General features: G+C 38.0%; 1 protein-coding gene across 1 annotated transcript in view; it reads right to left on the bottom strand.

The window, feature by feature from the left end:
- Nucleotides 1-21,890, bottom strand: part of LOC132101236 (chondroitin sulfate synthase 1-like) — a 71,834-nt gene extending 49,944 nt beyond the window's left edge. The window contains exons 1-2 of the mRNA XM_059506012.1: nt 21,193-21,890; nt 17,409-17,904 (exon numbers count right to left, since the gene is read on the bottom strand). Coding sequence (XP_059361995.1) covers nt 17,409-17,904; nt 21,193-21,500 — 804 coding nt within the window. The 5' untranslated portion in view covers nt 21,501-21,890. The remainder of the gene's footprint in view (nt 1-17,408; nt 17,905-21,192) is intronic.
- Between the last annotated feature and the right edge of the window lie 4,973 nt (nt 21,891-26,863).

Below are 26,863 nucleotides of genomic sequence, written 5' to 3'. Positions count from 1 at the left end.
AGGTTCAGAGGAGATACAGTATGAATTTAAACCATCAGTGAGCTTCCTTTCTGCCCTTTAAAACTAATCCGGGCTTTCCCTAATCTCTTCACCAACTTAAACAGTCCCGGGCAAGATGACACCCATACGTCCTTTTAACACACATGGGCTGCACGGAGCCATCGGAGCAAACCTGATAGACACAAACACAGGAAGTTCGAGAAGGTCTGATGTGAAAGTCAATACAAAGACCTACTTCACAGCTGGACAAATGTCAATTTCCCGATCAACCGTCTCAAGACATGGTGCGCAGACAACATTTCCATTTCATATTTGGAGAATTTCCTTTTGGAAAACCAGCAGGTGTGAAAGTGTCAGGAAAGCTTTGATAGACTGCTGGTTCACTCACTGCGATATCAAACTGCTTAAATCTTACCATATTCAATGAAATTTCAAAAGCAGCACTTCTGCAAGAACAACAAACCGTCATTTCCTTCAGATAAAGAGTCTGTAAACAAACATGCACGATGGACACAATGTCATTTCATCGCGGCTCATGATATCAATATGTTAGGAAAACTATACATAGAAAATACACAAAGGCTATAAGTGAAAGACTTTCATATCTGTCAGGCCAGTTAATTGTTAACCATATTTATTAGCCATTTTGAGATCAGCTATATTCACTAATAAATGTTAAAAAGGATTAGTTCACTTCCAGAATAAAAATGTCCTGATAATATTCTCACTTCAATTCACTATTATTATTATATCATCATTTCAGTTATTTTGTGTATTTAATTTGGTACCCTAGACAAAAAGACAAAATAATAAATTAATAATTTAGTTTTTTCTAATTTGTGCAATTTGCAACCCTACCGTAAATTAAAATAAAATAAGTGTAAAATACACATTTTAAATATTAGATAAGTGCATATGTAAAATTCTAGTATTATATATTTATATATAAAAACATTATAAAAATTACACTTATAGAGATCAATACATTTCTTACATTAATTTAACTTAGTTTAAATATATTTACATTTCTTATGTAGTTACTGTAAGACATATGACGCTTTTGCATGCTTTGAGAAGCATGAAAGCTTCAATCTGTGATCACTGCAGAAAGTAGCTAATACTATCTTCAAAAACGCTCCATGTGTTTCATGAAAGAAAGTCATATGGGCATGGAATGACATGAGTGATTACATTCGTTTCTGGCTGAAATATTCCTTTAATGCTTCACTTTCACCAGCTGAATCCACAGACTGGAAACAAATGGAACGATTCCCATCCGATCCAGCCGCCACAGGCAGGAAAGCACAAGGAAAGAACTGCCGGCATTTTGGTGGAGAATGCCGACTTCTAAAAGAGGAAGAGGGTGTGTCTGGGAGCTGTTTGGTCTCACTAAACACGGACAGAGCCCAGACATGTGCTGACATCAGCATCTCCTCCGCCGTGCCCATTTCTTTTCCCTCTCCTGCTTGAAGATCGCCGCTCCTTCGCTTTCTGCTCCTTTCCGATCTCCTTGATTCTGCTCTTTGTTGCTAATTCTTCTCAAAGATTTCCATAACCTCTTTTCCTTCTCTTGAGTTTCTCTAAACGGCCTCATCCTCATTTCATTCACATTCCGCTGTCTGAAAGGAATGACAGATTCTGTCTGGTCCTTAACAAATCAGACGTGATCTATATAATGACTGCTCAATGAAGCACATTCACCAAACCAGCAGCATCAGCATCAAACCGGCTCACATACAGTCGGACTTTTTCACAGTATGAGAACATATAATGAGGCTTTGAAACAATTGAAGCACACTAAAGCACAGAATATCAAATAATTAAATAAACTACGTGAACTGTGAATTGTGTCACAATCTTTAATTGTATGCTGCCACACAATTTAAATATGCAATGGATATATAAAACTTCACATGTTAAATGGCAGGTAAAAAAATCAGCACATTTGGTCCCAATAGTGTCTTTTCAGTTGTGTTGTATATCAACAAACTGCATCCCCGTGTAGCTGCATGACATTAGCTTTGTCACAGTAATGGGCAAAAAAAATCATTCAGTTATGCAACTGGAGAGAAATTCTAATTGAAATGCACTGGTTTAGCGGACAGATGTTTGGAGTTCATTTAGAGCATTCACATTCAAGCCAAAAACCTTGCAAACGGCACTGAAACCAATCAAAACCCACGCAGGAACCATAATGGAGTGTGAAATGACCCTTCTTGCACAATTTAGGACAACACAAGCAGTGTAAATCTACTTTTGTTCCTCACTAGCATCATCTTAGCTGCAAGTACGTTCTTTCTGTTCGACCTGCCAAAACATTGCAAAGGCCGCTATGTGAGTCATTTACATGAGGTAAACACTGACCCACCAACTAGTTGACTAGTAAAAACACGTAGATGTGCGAGCTCTGAAGGACTGGTCCTCATTCGAACATGGAGGAAACGTAATTGCGCTTGCCGTTTTTAATGAAATGTTCATTTTGAACCAAAAACAGAGGCAGCATCCTTTTCAGATTCAGATACTGTTGGCATGTTGATCAACGGCTCTTTTATCCCATTTAATGAACGCTTTGAAATGAAAAACAGCAGCTTTCAGTGCAATCAAATATTAATAGCCTTCCAGAATCCCTATTGTGAGTTTTAAGTGGTCTGAAATTCTTCGAGTGAATGCGGAGTCTCGTTTAATTGCTTTTGTAGTAACTCACGGCATTGACCAAACACACTTCAGGCGGCAGAGAACGGCACAAAATAAAAGATCAGCAAATCTGCAACACAAATTACGCTCTTAAAAAGATAGTTTAGCCAGTCTTGGACTGGACAAACCAGCAAAAAAAACTAAAAACAAGTGAAACAAAGTGTTTGTGCCAATGGGGGAAAAAACAGCCTAAACAGGAAAAGGTAGCTCCTGGATTGCCTTTGGAGAGAGCAGAAAAGCTCTTAATACGCCTGCTGGTGGAAATGAGGGGTTCAAATGGCACGCTAATGGACTTCCTCTAAAAGAAAGTGTCAAACGGCGGTGGACACAGCCAACATACCACCCACAGAAGCCAGGGAACACAAAGCCAATGAAGCGTTATCTCCTGCTACTGATATCTGACAACACTGCAATTCCTCTCATTAAGAGAAAACCAGAATCTGAACAACTGTGGTTACAGACAAGAACTTCTCAGATTTTAAAAGACCCCAGTTAACTTAAGACCTCAACATCAGAAATAAGGCTTACTGCTTTGATACTAATCTTACTAAAATGATCCTTACATTTTAACGTTAATACAGATTTTCTATATGATTATTTTAATAAGAACAAATATTTTAACAAATAAATGTTATTAAATATTTCAAGAAACAAATGATATTTTGATTATAGATTTTGGCCAGAAGCAGTGTTTTAAAATTAAAACGCCGTAATGATGGATTGGTCTTTTACAAACACACAGCTTTTCACTTCATAAGACATTAACTGATTTTAACAAATAAATGTTATTAAATATTTCAAGAAACAAATGTTATAAAAAATAACAAATTCAACATTTTAACAAATACATAATTTTTTTATGTTTAAAAAAAATACTATCATAAAAAATATAGAAATGTTTAATAAGTAAATTAATATTTTAATAAATATAATTAAAACCAGAACAGAATTTTTAAAGGCAATAATTAAAAAAATTAAATAAAGAAATAATGTAGACATTTAGATATTAAAGTTTTAATAAATTAATAAGACCTTCACTGTAGTCGTTTCTGTAAACGACATTACTGACACTTCCTCTTTTAAACAGGTTTTTAGGGAAGTGTCAATTATTGACCGTTTAATACATACAATGTTTCACAACATCTGCTTCCCAGTTCCTTACAAACTCAAAACGGCTGTATTACATAAGCACTTCCTAAGGTCTGTACTGTAGTGACATGAACGCTACATAATCATGCACTAGTTTGGGACGGAAAAAGGAAGGCTGATTTGGTTTCATGCCAATGCCAAGTCATGTTCAAATCTACAGAGAGCCTGTGCTTAATCGTCAATAACAGGCCAGTTTCCTGCAAGGTAGACAAACATCTGAGTGTATAATTGAGGCTGTAAGGTTAAGGGATTTTAAAGCACGAGGCGATCAGTCGGCAGCTAGCAGCGAGCCACTCATTCCCTACAGCATTCCTGAAGTGCCACATACAGAGCTGTGGGAGAGAAAAGGACAAGCGGTATGAAGTTTGAGGATTTAAAGGGGCCACGCCTGAAACTTTTGCAGCATCAGCAAGTTTTCTTGCACAAAAACAGCCATAATTTAGTTCATCAAGAACATTTTTCAGCCACTCTGAACACTTACAGTTATGACATTTTCCTGAAATGTGCTCACATTCAGACCATCCAAGATATAGATGATATATATTTTTTCTTCATCATAACAGATTCAGAGAAATATAGAATTGCATCACTTGCTCACCAAAGGATCCTCTGCTGTGAATGGGTGCTGTCAGAATGAGAGAGTTAAAAAAAAAACATCACAATAATCCACACCACTCCAGTCCAACAGTTAACATCCTGTAAAATGAAAAGCTGCGTGTTTACAAGAAACAAATCCATCATTAATGTGTTTTAGGACTATTTTGATTATAGATTTTAGCCAGAAGCAGTGTTTTAAAATTAAAACGCCGTAATGATGGATTGGTCTTTTACAAACACACAGCTTTTCACTTCACAAGACATTAACTGATGGACTGGAGTGGTGTGGATTATTGTGATGTTTTTATCAGCTGTTTGGACTCTCATTCTGACGGCACCCATTCACTGCAGAGGATCCGTTGCTGAGCAAGTGATGGAATGGTACATTTCTCCAAATCTGCTCTCACAAACTCAGCTACGTCTTGGATGACCTAAGTGTGATCACATTTTAGCAAATGTACATTTTGAGGTGAACTATTCCTTTAAAATATGCTATTTTAACATGTTAAGTTAATATATCAGTTAATGCAAACCTTTACTGACACTCCTGGATTATTAATCAGTTTTACTGATATTTGTATCAACAACTGAATTTTAGTATTGCGTCAAACACTTGTACGTGCTAATACCAGTGAAAAAAAATACTTAAAATGCTCAATGCAACAAGAATGCCAAAGAAATGAGGCACAGAAGTCATTCCTCCAGGCATCCAATCAAAGTGAAGTATGACTCACATCATGCTTCTCTTCAGTTCAATGCGTCAGCCTCAGGTGAAAAACTGCCCTTTACAAACAAAAGACATTTTTTAACAGCAGCCCATTTACTGAATCACCTGATGACTTTACCCTTTAAAAGATCACACGTGAAACAGCTGAAGAACAAAAAACACAGATTTTAAAACCATCAAACTCACTGAATAAGAGCAGCGGTTGAAAGCGAACTACACTGGGGAGGTAAAAATAGACTCGAAGCTGTTCCACAAAGACGCTCTTGTTCGAGGATTTCTCGATGAAAACACCGAGGCCAAAGAGCGAGAGAGACAGAGAGGCACTTATAAAAGATAGCGCGGGTGCAAGTCAGCATCTCGCAAGTGTGTCAGACCTGTAGGAAACAGATGCTGTGGTTCTCATTCACATTAGCTGTGCTTTGGCATGTCTGCCTGCTGCCATGGAAATGACGCCAAAAACCACAAGACCTCCACTCGAGCCACGCAGAGCCGTCCGTGCGCTTAGCGCTGCATGGAAATCCTGCTTTACTCCAACAGAGGGGGTTTTGATTCAAAACTAGAAAAGGTCAAAGCAAAATCTACTTTTGTCAATAGATATAATTTTTTTAAATAGATAATAAACAAAAAAAGCCATAGTGCAAAAGTAATAAGTACATCAAAGTATCACAAAACAATGTGGCGTTTGTCCAAGGGCAACACAGACTTGGAAGCTCTGTGTTTATGAATAAGATTGAAACAGTAAGCAATATGACTGATAAAGCACTCTACACAATCAGCAATGACTTGTGCAATCGTATCTGTATTCAAACAGCTGGAGAGATATTTACAGCTGTTACTCCACAGAAGGAGCGTTTCAAGATCGCTGGCTTTTATGCTCCAGCGAAACCCTTTAACCTCTGTTTGCATGTATTTTTAAATGAAGCTAGTAAACATTTATTTGCTCACTGCCGCTATAATTTTAGCATCCTGCTCGGGAGGGCCGAGGAGCAACAGAATAACACATACAGGAGTCCAGCGGCCACAGGATGTCTGAAAATACACTAGGTCTGCCACATACACGGCAGTCTGCTGCGAAGAGCTCAAATAAGTTGTGAAACAGAGAGACACCTCAATCTTTAAATTCTGAACGTGAAGATCTACACGACACGTTCAGTCGCTGCTTGTTAGACAAATTAAAAACTAGTGAAGAAAGCTGGAGACAGGGTGAACACGTCTGGGGAAAGATAGCATAGAAACTTGTGAAACCGGATTTAAGAGTAAAAAAAAAAATAGGTTAAGACTTGGAAAAAAACAACAGTGAACCCATTTACTGCTCTAACAGAGCTAAAGAAGAAACTTTGTTGTGTTAGTCCACCGCCAAACCCATGAAACAGGGGAGCAAAGCTATGAATTAGGGACACATGATTACGACAAAAAACATAATCGTCAATTACTCCCTTTTAATTGCAATTGCATGCCATATTTTTATATGAAAATAAACAAGCTGAAAACACTCTAACTGAAAAACCTTTAGTGCTTTTCTATAGTATGAAGCCTCAAATATACATCAGATCGGTTTCTTCTCCAAATTATATAAAAAAAGTGAAAATATGAATGGTATTATAATGCTATACTAAAACTAGAGTTTTAATAAATGGGAAAAAACCTTAAGATAACATTTAAAAAGAAAAAAAAAAACTGAAGCACGCAGAATAACATAAGTGGACTTGATTAAATTGCTACTTTTAACGATTACGTATTGTAATTCAATGAATTAGTGTTGTCAAAAGACCCGGTACTTCGGTACCAAGTAGGTACTAAAAAAATGAAAATGTGACAGTACCAGGTTTCTTTAAGTACCGGTGGTACCGAGGACCCGGTCAACCCGGTTCTTGACACATACAGCGCTATGATTTCCGCGAAGCAAAAAACACGAACGGAATCTCAAAATCCAGTCTTGATAATGAAACTTACATTTTAATATGGATTTAACGTTTTTGGAAAAAGTCTATTCTGTTCACCAATGTTGCATTTATTAAAAATACAGTAAAAATCGTAAAACTGAACAAATTCTGTATTGTAATACTGTGTATAGTAAAATCTAATTTATTCTTGTGTATTTTCAGCATCATTACTCCAGTCTTCAATGTCACATGATCCTCCAGAAATCATTCTAGTATGCTGATTTGTAGCGCAAGACACATTACTGATTATTATCAATGCTGAAACCAGAAACCATAATATATTTTTTTCAGGATTCTTTGAATAACGTAAAGTTCAAACAGTATTTGAAATAGAAATATTATGTAACAGAAATGTCTCATTTTTAATAAATCCTGAATTTAAAGTAGGCATTACTTTGTTTTTGCTGTGCATTTTGGGATTGACTAATCAATTAAAAGATCCCATGTTGCCATAGAAGTGGATAGAATATTTTGGGAGTGCATCTATGATGTCTTATAGCCGTCTACCAGCAGCTAGATTTTGGCATACATATACGAAATAATGAAAAACAAAAATCCACCCATTGTTACAATGCCACAGCAATGCATGAAAATGCATAATAACCCAAGAATTGTTTTATTATAATGGTGCACAAACATTGCGGGTAAAGTTCCAGCACAAACTATTTGTTCTTTTCAGAAAAGCTTCACATATTCTGCGCTCCGCCGCCAATTTTCAAAACACTATAACTGAGTGCAATAATGATCCATCTCGGATAGATCTCCAAAACAGATTGCATGAAAATGGCCACAAAATACAGGACTGCATGGCAGTATAATACTGGCCTTCACTGAGTGGCAAGAAATAGACACGACTACAGGCGTTTGTTTGTTAGAGCTCGAAGAACAGTATATGCGTGTGGGAGGCTGACTTCCTGTGGATGTCTGAGCAGAAAAAGAAACCAAAGTCTTCTTGACACTGTGCGACACATAGAAGAAGGTGAGAGAACGGGGTCTGGATCTTGAATGAGAAATCAAACATTCAAAAGCCAAAATGAAAACAAAACTGACCTTAGTTCCTAAAAGGTTCTCATAGTGAAGACTTAATTTCTCCAAATCAATTCAATTGCTCCAAAATGGTTCCATATTTAAAGACTTGATCAAAATGATATTGGATAACTATCAACCAATAGGCAAACACCAACTCGACCTCAACGACCTTTCTGATACAGATCTGTGGACACACTGAAACATGTGCTTGAAAAGACAAGTTTGACTTCTGCAGAGCTAACACGGTGAGCTGAATCATGCGTGATAGCTCTTCTAATTGAGATCTCACAGATAGATGCAATCATCATTACACAGAAACAGGAAATGGATAATGTGAAGATAGATGTCAAAATGACTCGAGATGTCAAGGAGAAAAGACTCACACCCAGTTGATCAAAAAATGGCTCTGGTCTTATTGTGTAAAATAAAGACGTATAAAATATGGTTAAAAAAATAGGGATAGTAAGATTTTTTTAAAGTCTCACTAAGGCTGCATTTATTTGAGCAAAACAAATAAATAATAAAACTAGAGTTAACAATGTGAACTATTATTACAATTTGAAATAACGGATACATTTTTTTAATTTTTGATACACTCCAATTCATTTTTTCAGGATTCTTTGGAGGAAAAGAAAGATGTCTTTTAGTGTCACTTTTGATCAATTTCATGCATCCTTCCTGAATAAAAGTATTAATTAGTTTTTTTTGCAATTTACTTGATCAATAAAAATGTCCCTGGCCGTATTGTGCACAATTCCTTGATGGTCTATCTATTCTAACAAGACGACAGACTGAGTAAATAAATGCACTGACATGTTATTGACAACAGAGTCATAAATCAAGGGCGCAGATGGAAAAAATGTGGAGCCCAATATTGGCTTTCAGCTTCCATTCTTTGTGTTGCCATTTACAGCTGTTTTCAGAGCAAACAGATGGACTGACAACTAAATAATGGGTGAAGAAGAGCTTGTCAACATCAGTCAGAATGGGAGCGATCACTCAAGAGTCACGTGACAGGAGACGAAACGTGTATGACGTGACAAGCGAGGAGCATCTTGCATAGTTCTTGCACTGTTCGCCATTTTCAATGGAACAAACCACCACTTTACAACGCTCCTAATTGGCACATTTGTTTGGAATAACTAAGACTGCTCTTCGTTCGGTTGTAATTTGTGAGCTGAAGTCCCACACTTCAGTCAGGCAGAACATCCGTGACAATATAATTGGTGTAAAGATTAGCCAAACCGCTCTACTGAACAAGACACCTTCACTTTTGCATTTAGTGTGTCTACATTCAATAACGCTGCTCAGAAAAAGCTTTTTAAGGACTTTCCCTGACAGTGTGTTACACAGCTTTCTATGTTTTACTAAAAAGCACAAAGATGCAAATTTTTTAATATGCATCACAACAGTAAGCTAAGGATGGACATCAATATATATTTAAATGTTATTTATTAATAAATAAATATTTATTTCTAACTTACAGAATTTATATTTTTAAATGTTCCCATTGAACGTCATAATTTTATAATGTTTAAACAAAAACAGAAACTCATTTTTATTATGAATACCAATTTTAATATTTAATACACTTCATATGTATTATTATTATTATTATTATTAACAAGAAGAAAAACAACAATACTGATTTTACTGTATTTTTGAACAAATGAATAGAGCTTTAGCGAGCTTAAGAATCTTCGTCCAAACACACAAAATATCTTACAGATTCCAAACTTTAGAATGGTAGTGTTGATCACCAAATAAGAAATTTTATACATCATCCATCACCACCAGTCAGAGACACTGACCAACAAACACACACATCAGCAGCAGTGGCAAAGACAGGGCAGTTTTGTTTAGACACTGAAATGTGAAAGTCCTCGATGAGGGCAGGACAAGGTCAGCATGTGAGAGATACCAGAGCACCTGAGAGACACGACCCAGATCGACAGCTTTAATATGACACAGGTGACAAACTCCTGCCTGAGCACGGCTAAGGTTTGATATCGCTGGCGAAGTGTAAAAGATTAGATAAAACACCCACACGTCTCCGTGATATCCTGGCGTCTGGATATGGTTCGAGTCCTGCGTGCAATCGAGGAATCATTTGTGTCACTGTACAGTCAAAGTGACCAAGCAAATGCACTGAAATCAGATGAAAACATGTCAGTTTCGTTACAGCAACTTAAATTGCGTACAGGAATCATCTCAGGTAGCTGCGAGTCCAAAGCGGAGGTCAGATGAGACCGTTTGCGCTCTGGCCATAAACAAACAGAAGTTGAGCAGCGGCACAGGCAGATACACATCCGAAGAGCTCCAAACAGACAAAGATGCTTAATATCAGTATTTAAGGGAGTTACAGGCTGCCATTTTGAGCCGTGAGGTCCTTGAGGTCACTTTACAAGGGGGCCGTCCCATAAAAAAACCAGAGGCCGAACGCTCCGACATTAATAGCTGGTTGCCCAGCTGTGCCGTCTCTAACTAATCCTGCCCAGCTGTAATTAAAGCACACATCAAATGCACATTAAAATCCCAGCGGTCCCAGTCACGAGGGAGACTCGTTAAGACTCAGAGGTTCCAATTCCGCCCCATTCCACAAGCCGAAAAAGATCCATCTGAGCACCTCTGATAGCATTCCAACCCTTTCATTTTTCCATTTTGCAAATTTCTGAGAAGCGATGTCACATTTACAGTGATGGATTGCAAAACTCCTTCATTGGGAGCAGATGGAAAAAAGGTAATCTCACCTTGACAGAAGGTCTTGGTTAGGGTTGGGAATTGTTAGAAATTTTCCAGTTCAGATTCCGGTTCCGCCTAACGGTTCTGGTTCTGATTCCGGTTCCATTAAGATCATTAAACAATTATTAAGAAATAGTGGTAAGGAAAAATGCACAATACTCAACTCAATGCTCAATACTGTTTATTACTTACTGTCAACTTAATTTAAAGGTTGGCAATGTCAAAATGCAACATATATTACAGTGTACAGATCTTCATAAGTAGGGTTGGGTATTTTTAGAAATTTTCTGGTTCGGCTTCTGGTTTCATTTAAATGAACTATGTTTTTTACTATTTTACCTTCACTGAATGTAGCGTTGCTGGAAGGTAGTAAGTAATGCTGAGTAATGCTAGTCCATCAATCAGCATGTGTTTCAAAGTAGATGTTTTTTACCAGTAACGTTTTGCTTTTCAAGCAGGAATAAGCTTGTTGGCCGAATAGTCCCTTGAGGGCTGAGATACTTGTTAATTTCCCTTAATTAATGAAATATAAACGGTTAAACGTATACACACTTTCCATAAAGTCCCTATTTTACAAATAATAATACAGTCAGGAGATGGTGTGATGCAATGAGTGGTTTCCACATTTTTAAACATTTAAAATGCATTAATATAAATATTTTCTATCATCATACACCTCTGTAAATCAATACAATTTAAATTCACGTCTTGCACACTTCAATGCACTTTGATTAGAACATATAGCTACGTTCGCTTCGAACTGGAATCATGGCTGAATATCCTGTGATGTCCACTTCGCAGGGCACTTATGTTCGAATAGAACAAATGTCTGAAGCGCTAAGAGAAACGTTCAAAATGTGCAGAGCAGTGCGGCACGAGGACTGCAATTGAGAACCGCTGCTTTACAGGAAACGCCGAATATTCAGAACACCGGCGCAAGGCTGCTCACAGCGCTTTGTCACGTGTTGCACCAGAACCGTTTTCGGAACCGACAATTTGAAATTGCTCATGGTTCCGGTTCTTTTCAAAGAACAAAACCGGTTCTGAAGAACCGGTTTTCGATTCCCATCCCTAGTCTTGGTAGACTAGACGATACGCAAAGACTTAATCGAGATGTTGGAGAAAAATGCAAAGGGCTTGACTCAAAACTAGAAGAAAACGGGAAAGCGCTGCTTCATGTCACCTGACTGCATTCAAAGCATATTTGAAAGAAAAAAGAAGAAAATCCAAACAAAACATAGTGCTACACTAAATATCAGTTTCCTTTCCCTTTTCCATAGTAAACACCTGGAGATATATATAGACGGGTCACATTTCACTCCAAAATCAAATCATGTTTTTGCATGCTGAAGACTATTTTAGGACCATGATATTATGCATTGTGAATATTAGGTTATTTTAAAGAAAAGTAACCAAATTAAGCTCATTAGTGCAATGCATCCACAGATTTCGCTTTATTGACAATAGTCACAAACTACTGCAATACAGTAGTTCAGGGATGTCAAACTAAGTTCCTGGAATTTTGTCCCAACCCTACCCCAACACACAAACCATGTAGTTTCCAAATAAGTCTGAAGGGCTTGATTAGTTGGACCAGGTGTGTTTAATTAGGGTTGAATCTTAATTAGGGATGAATCTCCGGCTCTCCAGGAATTGAGTTTGACCAACACTATCTCATGACCAATTTGTGAGGTGGATAATTTGTACGACCTCACTTGTACAATCTGTCTAAACCCCAGTGATGGGTAGGTTTAGGGGCGGGGTTAAGTTTAGGTCATTTGTACAAATTCATACGTACTGTGCAACTCTTAAAATATGTGCAATTTAGCAAAAAAAATCGCTGTGAGGTCGTACAAATTAGCCACCTTGTAAAATATCTAAAAACTGCTGTAAGATTGTGCACTTTAAGGTCCCAAGTGTTAACATTACTTAACTACATTAATGTGAACTAACAATGACAACATTTATTAATTTTAGTTGATATTACTGTAAGTTAAATTAACATTTACTAATACATTGTTAAAACCAGTCAATATCATTTAATGGTCCTGAACTAACACTAAACTCTGGAACATGCGTACTGATTATTGTTAGTCATTGCATTTACTAATGTTAAATAATGGAACTTTATTTTATTTCTATATATATATATATATATATATATATAGTAGACTCATTTAGACCAAAATAATCATTTGGTTTTATATATATATATATATTTACTAATGTTAAATAATGTAAATAATATATATATATATATATATATATATATATATATATATATATATATATATATATATATATATATATATATATATATATATATATATATATATATATATATATATATATATATATATATATATATATATATATATAAAACCAAATGATTATTTTGGTCTAAATGAGTCTACTCCACCAAACTACTGCTATAAGCATGAGCCCCGTCAGACTGGTCGTGGCGGAGGTGTTGCAACAATATATAGTGATATTCTCAATGTTACCCAGAAAACAGGATACAGGTTTAACACTTTTGAAATACTTCTGCTAAATGTTACACTGTCAGACATGCAAAAGAAATCAAATGTATCTCTTGCTCTGGCTACTGTGTATAGACCACCAGGGCCGTATACAGAATTCCTAAAAGAATTTGCAGATTTCCTCTCAGACCTTCTAGTTACAGTTGATAAGGCGCTAATCATGGGAGATTTTAATATTCACGTTGATAATACAAATGATACATTAGGACTTGCGTTTACTGACATAATAAACTCTTTTGGAGTCAAGCAAAATGTCACCGGGCCCACTCATCGTTTTAATCATACACTAGATTTAATTATATCGCATGGAATCGATCTAACTGCTATATATATTGTACCTCAAAGTGATGATATTACAGACCATTTCCTTGTATCGTGCATGCTGCGTATAACTGATATTTACTATATGTCTCAGCGTTACCGTCTGGGCAGAACTATTGTTCCAGCCACCAAAGACAGATTCGCAAATAACCTGCCTGATCTATCTCAACTGCTATTTGTACCCAAAAATACACATGAATTAGACAAAATTACTGACAACATGGGCACTATTTTCTCTAATACATTAGAAGCTGTTGCCCCCATCAAATTGAAAAAGGTTAGAGAAAAACGTACTGTGCCATGGTATAACAGTAATACTCACTCTCTCAAGAAAGTAACTCGTAGTCTTGAACGCAATTGGAGAAAAACTAACTTGGAAGTTTTTAGAATTGCATGGAAAAACAGTATGTCCAGCTATAGACAGGCTCTAAAAACTGCTAGGGCAGAGCATATCCACAAACTCATTGAAAATAACCAAAACAATCCAAGGTTTTTATTTAGCACAGTGGCTAAATTAACAAATTACCAGACGCCACCTGATTCAAATATTCCACCAACGTTAAATAGTAATGACTTTATGAATTTCTTCACTGATAAAATAGATAACATTAGAAATACAATAGCGAATGTAGATTCTACAGCGTCTAACACTTCAGTTTCATCCATCGCACCCAAAGATAAACTGCAGTGTTTTACAAATATAGGACAGGAAGAGCTAAATAGACTTATCACTGTATCTAAACCAACAACATGTTTATTAGATCCTGTACCCACTAAATTACTAAGAGCTGTTACCTGTAGCCGAAGAACCGCTTCTCAATATCATTAACTCGTCGTTATCTTTAGGTCACGTCCCAAAACCATTCAAGCTGGCAGTTATCAAGCCTCTTATTAAGAAACCAGAACTAGATCCTAGTGTACTGGCAAATTATAGGCCTATTTCAAATCTTCCATTTATGTCTAAAATTTTAGAAAAAGTTGTGTCTGCTCAATTGAGCACCTTCCTGCATAAAAATGATCTGTATGAAGAATTTCAGTCAGGTTTTAGGCCCCACCATAGCACAGAAACTGCACTTGTTAAAATTACAAATGACCTGCTTCTTGCGTCAGATCAAGGCTGCATCTCATTTCTAGTCTTAGTTGATCTTAGTGCTGCGTTCGACACCATAGATCATGACATACTCATAGATCGATTACAAAACTATACAGGTATTCAAGGGCAGGCTCTAAGATGGTTTAGATCCTACCTGTCCGATCCCTACCATTTTGTTTACTTAAATGGGGTGTCATCTCATTTATCATCAGTAAAATATGGAGTGCCACAAGGATCCGTCCTAGGTCCCCTTCTATTTTCAATATACATGTTGCCCCTTGGTAATATTATTAGAAAATACGGAATTAGCTTCCACTGTTATGCTGATGATACTCCGCTATATATCTCAACGAGACCAGATAAAACTTCCCAATTATCTAAGCTAACAGAGTGTGTTAAAAATGTAAAAGATTGGATGACAAATAATTTTCTCCAATTAAATTCGGATAAGACAGAGATATTAATTATTGGACCAAAAACACCACACAGAATCTTGTAGATTACAATCTGCAACTAGACGGATGTACTGTTACTTCCTCTACAGTCAGAAATCTGGGTGTTATATTGGACAGCAATTTGTCTTTTGAAAATCATATTTCCAATGTTACAAAAACTGCATTCTTCCATCTTAGAAACATTGCCAAGCTACGAAACATGTCTTCTGTTTCTGATGCAGAAAAGCTAGTTCATGCATTCATGACCTCTAGACTGGACTATTGTAATGCACTTCTAGGTGGTTGTCCTGCTTCGTCAATAAACAAGCTACAGGTAGTCCAAAATGCAGCAGCTAGAGTCCTTACCAGGTCAAGAAAATATGATCATATTACCCCAATTTTACAGTCTCTGCACTGGCTACCTATTAAGTTCCGTATCAGTTACAAATTATCATTACTTACCTATAAGGCCCTAAATGGTTTAGCTCCTGCGTACCTAACTAGCCTTCTACCACGCTACAACCCATCACGCACCCTAAGGTCACAAAACGCTGGACTTTTGGTAGTTCCTAGGATAGAAAAGTCCACTAAAGGAGGTAGAGCTTTTTCACATTTGGCTCCCAAACTCTGGAATAGCCTTCCTGATAATGTTCGGGGTTCAGACACACTCTCTCTGTTTAAATCTAGATTAAAAACGCATCTCTTTCGCCAAGCATTCGAATAATGCATCTCTTAAATTGTGAGTGTAGTTGCATCTGCATTTTTATTCTTTAGCTTGGGTTAAACTAATTTTACTTTGTTGGATCAGCAGCTATGCTAATGATGTCTCTATTTTGTTTCTCTGTTTTGCCACGGGATTTACATCAACTAGGATTTACACAAGCTCCAGTCTGGATCCAGAACACCTGAGAAGAGATGATGCTGACCCTCAGAGGACCCCAGATGATCCTAACCTTGAATCAACAAACAGAACTAACAATTATTGCTACATGTGTGACTGCATCATATAATTACTATTAATTAATAATATTGATAGTTCATCATCTAGCTGACTACGTCTTGTATTATTATTATTTTTTTATTTTTCTAAAATCCTGTCAAACGTGCACAAACCACTAGCTACAACTAAATATTGTAGAAACATAATTTTCTGTAAAGTTGCTTTGTAACGATTTGTATTGTAAAAAGCGCTATACAAATAAACTTGAATTGAATTGAATTTATATATATATATATATATATATATATATATATATATATAAAATATATATATATATTTTTTTTTTACCATGTAATGAAATTGAAAAAATATATATAAAAAAACAAATCTAAATTTACTGCAATCACAAGAGAAACTCAAAATTAAAGCATCATGGTAATGAGAACTGGGTTTTCTGGAACATCTGGAAAATTATGTCAAATTTGTAATGGTTTTAAAATAGGTTCCAATTTCTTTATACAAAAAAAAAAGATTTTAAAAAAAGGAAAGGCAAATGTTTAGTTTTTGTGTAAAATCTGACAGAAATGTTCTCTGAACGGTGCATGAGATTCGCCTGGATGCAAATGACTTCTTTTTACAAAGCATTTCTCAGTCTTTTGATGTGCACAAAAAGAAAAGGCAGAGGAAGGAGCCGTCACAGCAGATAATAAACTCCATCCGCTGAAGAGACAATGACTCATCTCATCTCTTCAAGGTCAGAGGTCACCCTTTCAAAAAGTCACCCACCGTCTAAAGCTTAATTTCCTATGAGTCAGTCACCCCATAACAGCTCTGATAAAACAGCTGATGTAGCCCAACCATCCCTGGACAGCAGAGACGCTGCACTCCTGTTTGAAAGCATTCCACTATTGTCCAGCTCACTCTGTAATACCTGGTCAGGTATCAGCAAAACCCTTTGAAGGATCAAAGCTATCTGGGCCTTTTCTGATTTGCTACAACCTATAATTTCTAGTACCTGAAAATTACAGCTCTGGGAGTTTAATGAAGAGGCTGATTTCAAACAATATGCATTAGAAACCTTGAGCCTGAACCGCATTAAATATAGGACACTAATAATTATGCAAATGGTACCCTGTTGGTCACGTGGCTGCCGTGGTTTGGCCCTGTAAATATTATCCAGGTGTATTGCAGGTTCTTACCTCATAGGACCAGACGCATTGGACGCCGGCGAATCTGCGCACGCAGCGACCCACCTCCACGTCCTCGTGGGTGGTGTACATCTCCTGCAGGCACTGCCGGATGTGGGGCACCATCCTGCGCAGCACCTCACGGCTCATGATCACACCAGGGCCGCCCATGCAGAAGTTCTCGCCCGGTTCCAGGGCCAGCTTGCCCAGTTCATCGCGGGCACCCATGCCCGTCTGGCCAAGGAAGATGGCCTCGCTGCTGTTGAGACTCCTTAGGAAGCTCTCCAGCTTCTCGCTTTTGATGTAGACGTCATCATCGGCTCGCATGAACCACTCGAACTGGTCCAGGTAGTGGTCATGCATGTACTTGAGCATCATGAAGGACTTCTTCTGCGGAGGGTACGAATCGTCCACGTTCTGCAGAGCCACGATGGGGATGGGGATCGTTCTGTCTGAACCCTCGCTGGAGAAAAACTCCACTTTGCCTGGGATGGTCTTGGCCCAGGTCCTACATGATGCAAAAACAGGATAAATGTGTGTGAACACCATAACACGAAGGAGATGATTCACTAAACAGTTCTCAGTTAGTGATCATCCAATATAACCATAATAATGTTATCAATATAGTTACTTGTGCTGCGCATTCAACCCCAAAATGTTTCATATAGTACCCAACAAAATAATTATGTCTATTTTTCAGTACTCCAGTGATTTAAATACTTCTTGAAAGAGTCTTTAATAGGTATGTATGTATATAAATAAAACGTTACCTCTCTTAACAAATGTCAAAATCTGCTGAAACCATATTTTAAATGTCAAAAAGTAATTTTTGCAGGTACGGTATATAAATTTGTGTATAAAATAAATACATAAAATTTATGAAATAGTATTATTTTATAATGAATTAGTGTACAAATTCTAACATCATCATTAATATGCATTATCAGGCATGTGAAGGAAACCCTGTTTTTTGCAACAGAATATGACTGAACAACAATAGTAAATTATTGTAATCTAAATTATTATTGTCATGTAAATTTTTTAGTTTTTTATTTTATCATAAATTATAAAAAGATAAGAGAAATATATAACTCTTGCAATAGTACTATTGTGCTATAAAATAAAAAACAACAATAAAGTAAAATTGCAATACTTATGTTTATAATAATTAATATGTTAATATGTAATGTGTTTATTAATATCTTTGCTTTCAAATTTAAACATTAGAGTAGAGCTTTTAATTGGAGGAAACCATAGGAAGATCCTACAGGTTCTCTTTTAGTGGCAACAGATTTATAACCAATTCTCAATGAAAATGTACTGCTCACGTGTAAATGAACACCGTGCCATGCATCACTCTGAGAATTGGTCATACTTCAGGCCAGAAAATATGAAAATCCATATAAATACAGAAATAATACCACAAGTTATTATCAGATGAAAAGATAAAGCAAGGAGTAGCATCAAGATGATTCAGATGGTTTAAAAACAAAAGTCCCAAGCTGATTCACTATAAGCATGTGGAAAGAAAACCAATAAACTAAATGCAGCACTCGACAAGGATAAAATGCCTAAAGCTTTATTCTGCCATGACCCTGTAGGAGGACGCTTACAACAACTAAATCAACTGAGCAGAGCCTCAGAGTCTCTGAAATACACTCAGTGTCCCACATGTCAGCACATGGAAAAGCTGCACTGTTTTCCTTCAGATAATATCCACTCTTATTCACGCCAACATCTAATTTTAACAAAACCCAACTTCCTGTTCTCAGAAACTGAAAAGGAACCCAGAGATACCAATGTTAACCTTTCGGACACTTCTGCAGTGCAGATATTGTCTCAGACTGTCATTCAGCTCTCAAATCAGGAGAAACAGCCCAGATCTGCTTTAAAACACAGTTCATTTTTGTGCATGAAATATGCAAGCATCTTGCTTACATATGCTAATCAAATAATAAAATTAAATAACCGAGACTGCAGACCAGGGGAAGTAATGTGGTTTTGTCTTGCAGTCCTTTGTGAAGATCTTAAAGTCACTCCTGTGTAGCACTAGAAGCACCTACCTAACTGTAGGAAATACAGCAACAAGAGAGTCAGCCATCATAAATACTCCCATGATGCTCTGGCTTTTCCACCAAGGCCAACCAATTCATCATGAAAAACCTCTCCGGCGGGGACTTACTGCTGATTAAATGTAGGTTAAGACATAAATGCTTGTTTCAGCACATCTCTATCCTCTCCTATCCTTATACAAATTACCATTGTAACCACCACGGTTCCTGCCAAAGTACCACAAAAATACTATTTCTATAATAATAATAATGATTTTTGGTGAACTATCCCTTTAAAGTATTAGGATTATGACACTTTGCAGTATACAATTGCTACTATGGTGGTTCTTCATAAATAAAGATTTAATTATAGTGCTGAAATAAACTGATTTGGCATAATGGCTCTCCATTCTTACAATAATTTACCATGGTATCCAGTGTCTCTGACAAAAAAAAAAAAAAAAAAAAAAAAAAAAAAAAAAAAAAAAAACTACAATACTGTTACAACTAATTATTATTTTTTTTTATCAAAATATTTTTAAAATAAGATCCTGTAAATTAATTCGACCTTACAGAGGGAAAAAAAAAAAAGAAAAGAAAAAAAAAACTAAGATATTGTGAAAGAAACTACAGTTAGCATGGTGATTTCTCTTATATGGACACATAATTTAGTGGTCAACCAATATATCGGATGTTATTTGTAATTTTTTAAATATCACATTGGCTGAAAGGTCCTTCCATGTGGCTGATGTTTTTCAAAAAGGACTATGACACAATAATGTGCATTTATGCTTCCTCTTTAAGACAAGACGCTCAGATGTGAAGCCAGCACCTGACACAGTTAAAATGACCAATCGTCATCCACTTTCTAACATGACACTATGCACGTTGTGTTACACACAATAACACTCAGGCATTATGTCTTATTCAAACATACAATGCACATACATGGAATTGCACATACTATTTTGGACATTAATTTATGGATATTAATTTGTTCATTAATTATGAATGTTAGAAATTCTGCACTAAACAATGTTCATTTAAGTGTTACCTCTGTTGTTAACATTATAACCGTTTAGGTTTTATAAATAAATAAATACAAATTATATGTTATGTTTCACCAAAAGTAAAATGATTGGCTGCACTTATTGTTACATCAATTGTTTAATTAGTTTTTAATAAATATTTATGCGTAATAAATGTTCATTTAGTTTCACCAATTTTCCGCATGTCTCTCATTTACTGTAATTACATAATAATATTACATAATATAACATAATAAAAAATAAAAAGAAAACACTGAAATAAAATGTTTCAGAGTTAAATTACTCTTGCCTCTCTCAATCCTCACCATAATTTACCATGGCATCCACTGTTTCCACTAAAATACCAAAATGTTACTGTTACTACAATAAAAAAGTGGTAATTTTTAGTAGATCAAGTAATAAATTATTTCGACTTTACATAAGTAAAAAAAAATAATAATACTATGACAATTCGGCAGAAATTACGGTTTCCGTGGTGACTTCTCATATGCTAAATTAAGTTTTGAACTAAATTTTGCCCACACATAAGTTGCTCTTACTAGGACAGTAAAACGTTTTTTAAACAAATATATTTTAAAGAAGATCCTGTTTTCAATTATTCCGACTTTACGCAAGTAAAAACTTACTTATATTTCGGTAGAAACTACGGTTATCGTATTTCTTATCGAATAAGATTGTGCGCACGCGCTGGATTACCTGTACGCAGCAACGGCGCGGTTGTTCAGGTACTTCTGCGCGGTCATGACGCCCACGAACAGGAAACTGCTGGACCGGGGCACCGCGGGCTTCTCCGTGCTGGGCATCAGCGGCGCTCCGTACTCCTTCATCATCATCATCATCCCCGCTCCTCCTCCGCAGCCGCCCGCGCCGCCGCTCGCGCGTCGCTTGTGACCCGCTCTCTTCAGCTCGGTGGCCCGGGGCAGGATGAGCCTGGACGCCAGCGTGAACCCGACCACCAGCCCCAGCAGCACGCTGAACCACGACCTGCGGCTTCTGCCTGCCATCTCAGAGAACACTCACAGGGCTTTCGTTTCTTAACGCCTTCGGTTTGTTTGTTTTGTTTTCAAACGCCGCCCGCTGCTGCAGTCCCGTCCAGAGCGCTGGGTTTGGGTCCGAGCATGGTCACCGTGTGCCGCCGCTGCGCTCCAATCCCCGTGTTTTACCAGCCGCTGCCATCTAACCACCAACTCTCCCGCGAGCCACGATCGGGTTCGTAAAGGTAACGTTACCTCCGTCGTTTCGAGTCTGAGTAGGTAATCGGTCAGTGGACATTAAGGGTCTGCTGACTCGAGAAGCGCGGCTGCATCCTCATCCCCGCGACGGTCTCGCCATTGTGAGTGAACGCGAGTGCTTGAAACGCGTCTGCGGCGACGCGGCTCAACCGTCAAGGGTTTTTGACACGCAGGAGGCGCCGTAGCTCGTCGCTGATTGGCTGCGCACAGCTAGCTGGTGACGTTTCTTTTACTGTCTATGGACGTTTCGTACATGGGAAAAGCTGTCTATGGGGAAAAGAGCATGCGTTGCGTCTTTTTTTTTTTTTTGCGTGAACTGATCTTTTGTAAGATTCAGCAGGAAACTGTGGCCAAGTTTCATTGATTTAGAAAACAAAATCCGTTGCTTATTTACACAAGTTTAAATGCAGTTTTATTTAATAAATGGTTAGTAAGGTTATGTATGTATTAAAGGTACATTTTCAAACCAGAAGCCAGTTTTTGACTCCTTTTACATAATTATAGAGTTTTAAAAGTAGATTTACACTGCTGTTCAACAATTTGGGATCAGTAAGACTTTTAATGTGTTTTAAAGAAGTCTCTTCTGCTCATCAAGGCTGCATTTATTTGTTTAGAAATACAGAAGAAGAAAACAGTAATATTGTAAAATATTACCGTTTAAAATAACTGTTTTCTATTTGAATATATTATAAAATGTAATTTATTTCTAAGATGAAATCTGTATTTTTAGCATCATTACTCCAGTCTTCAGTGCCACATGATCTTCAGAAATCATTATAATATGCTGATATATTATCAATGTTGGAAACAGTTTTACTGTTTAATATTTTTTTGGAACCTGTGATACTTCTTTCAGAATTATCTTTCATGAACAAAGTAAAAAAAAAAGCATTTATTTAAAAAAAAGAAATCTTCTCTAACAATATAAGTATGTATTATTTTAACACATCCTTGCTGAATAAAAGCATTAATTTCTTTCAAAAAAAAATAAAAAATAATAATAATAATAATTACTGACCCCAAACTTTTGAACAGTAGTGTATATTGTTACAAAAGATTTGCTTTTCTTTTTATATTATCATCTTATCATAAGAAATAATATAAATCAATTATTTTCAGACAAAACTGGACAAAAGAAAAGTTTTTGTATCTAGGAATTATTTTGAAGTAACCTGTTCAACATTTTCAGAGGTAAAATTGATCTGTTTTTTTGGTGTAACCTGCTTTTTCCATTTTCTAATTTTTTTTATGTTATCTCCCAGTAAGGTATTACATTTACATTTATTCATTTAGCAGATGCTTTTATCCAAAGAGGTGTGACGTGTATTCTTTTTGGCTCATTAAAAATTAATCTTGCTGCCGCGTTCTGAATTAATTGTAAAAATTTGATAGAATTGGCTGGAAGACCTGCCAAGAGGGCATTGCAATAGTCCAGCCTGGACAGAACAAGAGCTTGAACAAGGAGTTGTGCAGCACGTTCCGAAAGAAAGGGTCTGATCTTCTTGATGTTGAATAAACCAAATCTGCAGGACCGGACAGTTTTACCAATGTGGTCTGAGAAAGTCAGCTGATCATCAATCATAACTCCAAGGCTTCTACCTATTTTTGAAGGAGTTATGGTTGATGTGCCTAACTTGATGGTGAAATTGTGATGAAACAATGGGTTTGCTGGAATCACAAGCAGTTCTGTCTTGGCAAGGTTGAGTTGAAGGTGATGGTCCCTCATCCAGCAAGAAATGTCTGTTAGACAAGCTGAGATGCTAAGGTATACTAAACAATTTGTAATATATGTATTTTAAATATAAACAAAATCTAGTAATCACTTTGGTGTAGCTTCTTTAAATATTTTCAAATTCAAAATGCAGTGAAATGCAAAATGCAAAAGTCAAATGCAGTTTATTTTATATAGAAACCCCAGTCTAATAATTCTATATTTATGTCACATTCAAATGATGATTTCCTAATCCTATAATTTAGAACTTTGACGGAGACGTTCCAAATCACGTGCTCATCGTGCCACCTAGTGGATGAAGTGAGTCCTCGCGAGATTAAAGTGTGTAGTTTACTCGGGTCTTATGTCGCAGCGTACATGAATGAAATACTAAACACAAGATGGGCTCGTTAAATCATTTTTTATCAAAATATCATAAGGACATAAGGATGAATTTGAATAATATCACTACACTGCATGGATGTTATTTTTGCCAGGTCTCTACGAACTAACTTGTATTGTATTTCAATATCAAGATAATATTGCGAGGGCTTGGAACCAGAGGGGCGTAAGTGGCATTTGACAAACTTTACAGGAGAGCCAAAACAAAATTTTGACCACACTTCAATCAACTGTATTTATTAACCTTCAACCACAACATTGCAACCACTTACATACCTATACGAGTAAGTTCTTAAGAGAACATATTATGGCATATTAACACAATGAACATATTATAAAACCTTGCAAAATCTTAAAAATATGGCAAGAACATCAAATACGCCTTTTTGGCACCAAACAAGAAAAATAGGGCGTATCTGCTGATCAATGCAGAAATGATTGGTAAAAACATCGGTTAAAAACACTCTAACTTCATAACTTTTCATTTTATTTAAAATACTGTATACATAGTCATTTAATTTCATCATTTCAAACTGTTTAACATTTCATTTCTAACCGTTTAATTTCAATTCTCATTTATGAGTTCACATTCATGTCAAACAGTTTAACATTTAATTTCAAACAGTTTAATTTCTCTTGTTTATTACACATTTCACTTTTTAGTTCACTTTAGTTGAACTAAAAAGTTCACTCCCTGCCCACTGTCAGAGTGTTATAGAACTCTACATAACAGTGGGGAATACTCCCATTGGTGCACAGGGTGAGTAGGTCTTTTTTCTTTAAGGCACTGATCCCTGGAGGACTTTCATACAATGAGCTGGGGTGTGTGGTTCTGGTGCCGCCTGTTGTGCCACTGTCAGTTTTCGGAAGTTTGGGGCGGTGAAATCCTACTTGAAGAAAATTGTGTTTGGTTCATCTTTCGTGTAGCGGAACCATTTAATCTTCTGCCAATGAACTGATTGTCCCTCCTCATCTTTTGTTCTGTTTTTGAGTATGTGGTTGGAGAAGGACTTGAAGTCCAGAAAGTCCTTTTGTTCAAGTTCATGTATACTGTATGGGTCATTCCTTCTTGCCATTCTCACAAGTGTGTAGTAGCCATCAGGGGAGTAAATAGAAACTTTTCTTCTTGCAGTTTCCACTGCAGCATGCACACTATCACACTCCATCCGGCTGTGACCAGACTGCATGTATTTATGGTCAATAGTGGAGAGGGTCAGTGAGCTGACAGCACGCAGGCACATCGTGCTAAAGGCAGCATTCCTGTTCGGTCCACCACAAGTATCTGAATAACGAACTGCATGTTTTACATGTGGACTAAGTTCTTTAAGGTACTTGTAAACACATGTGCTAATCTCTGAAGATCCATGGCTGCCTTCCCCCTCATGCCACATGTGTGACGTTCGGGACCCAGTGAGACACAGGAAAAGAGAGATCCAATAGCAGTAGGTTTTATTAGGGTAATCCAAAGAGAAGTGAACAAGCAGGGGTCAAAACCAAAAATCCATCCGAACAAACAAACAAATAAATAAATGGACCGGCGGAGGATCAGGGGGATGGACGGAGGGCCAGGTCCTTAGAGGGAAACAGAGAGAAAGACTAAGACAAGGAACCCAGGAGGGAGGTGGACCGGCGGAGGATCAGGTGGAGGGAAGGAGGGCCAGGTCTATAGATGGAAACAGACAGAAGAGGAAAAAAAAAACAACAACAACAAAACACAAGTTCAGGAAGGACATAACATGAAGCCCACCAGGTCGGAGCAGAAGTCACCGGTGACTTGACTTGACTCTGGAAGGTCAACGGTGACTAGCCCCGACTCTGGAAGGTCAGCGGTGACTAGCCCTGACTCTGGAGGGTCAACGGTGACTAGCCCTGACTCAGGAGGGTCAACGGTGACTAGCCCTGACTCTGGAGGGTCAACGGTGACTAGCCCTGACTCTGGAAGGTCAGCGGTGACTAGCCCTGACTCTGGAGGGTCAACGGTGACTAGCCCTGACTCTGGAGGGTCAACGGTGACTAGCCCTGACTCTGGAGGGTCAACGGTGACTAGCCCTGACTCTGGAAGGTCAGCGGTGACTAGCCCTGACTCTGGAGGGTCAGCGGTGACTAGCCCTGACTCTGGAGGGTCAACGGTGACTAGCCCTGACTCTGGAGGGTCAACGGTGACTAGCCCTGACTCTGGAGGGTCAACGGTGACTAGCCCTGACTCTGGAGGGTCAACGGTGACTAGCCCTGACTCTGGAGGGTCAGCGGTGACTAGCCCTGACTCTGGAGGGTCAACGGTGACTAGCCCTGACTCAGGAGGGTCAGCGGTGACTAGCCCTGACTCAGGAGGGTCAGCGGTGACTAGCCCTGACTCTGGAGGGTCAGCGGTGACTAGCCCTGACTCTGGAGGGTCAACGGTGACTAGCCCTGACTCTGGAGGGTCAACGGTGACTAGCCCTGACTCTGGAGGGTCAACGGTGACTAGCCCTGACTCAGGAGGGTCCACGAGCACCTGACTCGACTCTGGAGGGTCCACGAGCACCTGACTCGACTCTGGAGGGTCCACGAGCACCTGACTCGACTCTGGAGGGTCCACGAGCACCTGACTCGACTCTGGAGGGTCCACGAGCACCTGACTCGACTCTGGAGGGTCCAACGGGAACCTGACTCGACTCTGGAGGGTCCAACGGGAACCTGACTCGACTCTGGAGGGTCCAACGGGAACCTGACTCGACTCTGGAGGGTCCAACGGGAACCTGACTCGACTCTGGAGGGTCCAACGGGAACCTGACTCGACTCTGGAGGGTCCACGGGAACCTGAGTCGACTCTGGAGGGTCCACGGGAACCTGAGTCGACTCTGGAGGGTCCACGGGAACCTGAGTCGACTCTGGAGGGTCCACGGGAACCTGAGTCGACTCTGGAGGGTCCACGGGAACCTGACTCGACTCTGGAGGGTCCACGGGAACCTGACTCGACTCTGGAGGGTCCACGGGAACCTGACTCGACTCTGGAGGGTCCACGGGAACCTGACTCGACTCT

This window comes from Carassius carassius, chromosome 2 (assembly GCF_963082965.1).
Source record: "Carassius carassius chromosome 2, fCarCar2.1, whole genome shotgun sequence".
Lineage (NCBI taxonomy): Eukaryota > Metazoa > Chordata > Actinopteri > Cypriniformes > Cyprinidae > Carassius > Carassius carassius.
The sequence above is the reverse complement of the archived record's forward strand: the minus strand, read 5'-3'. Positions and strand labels throughout refer to the sequence as shown.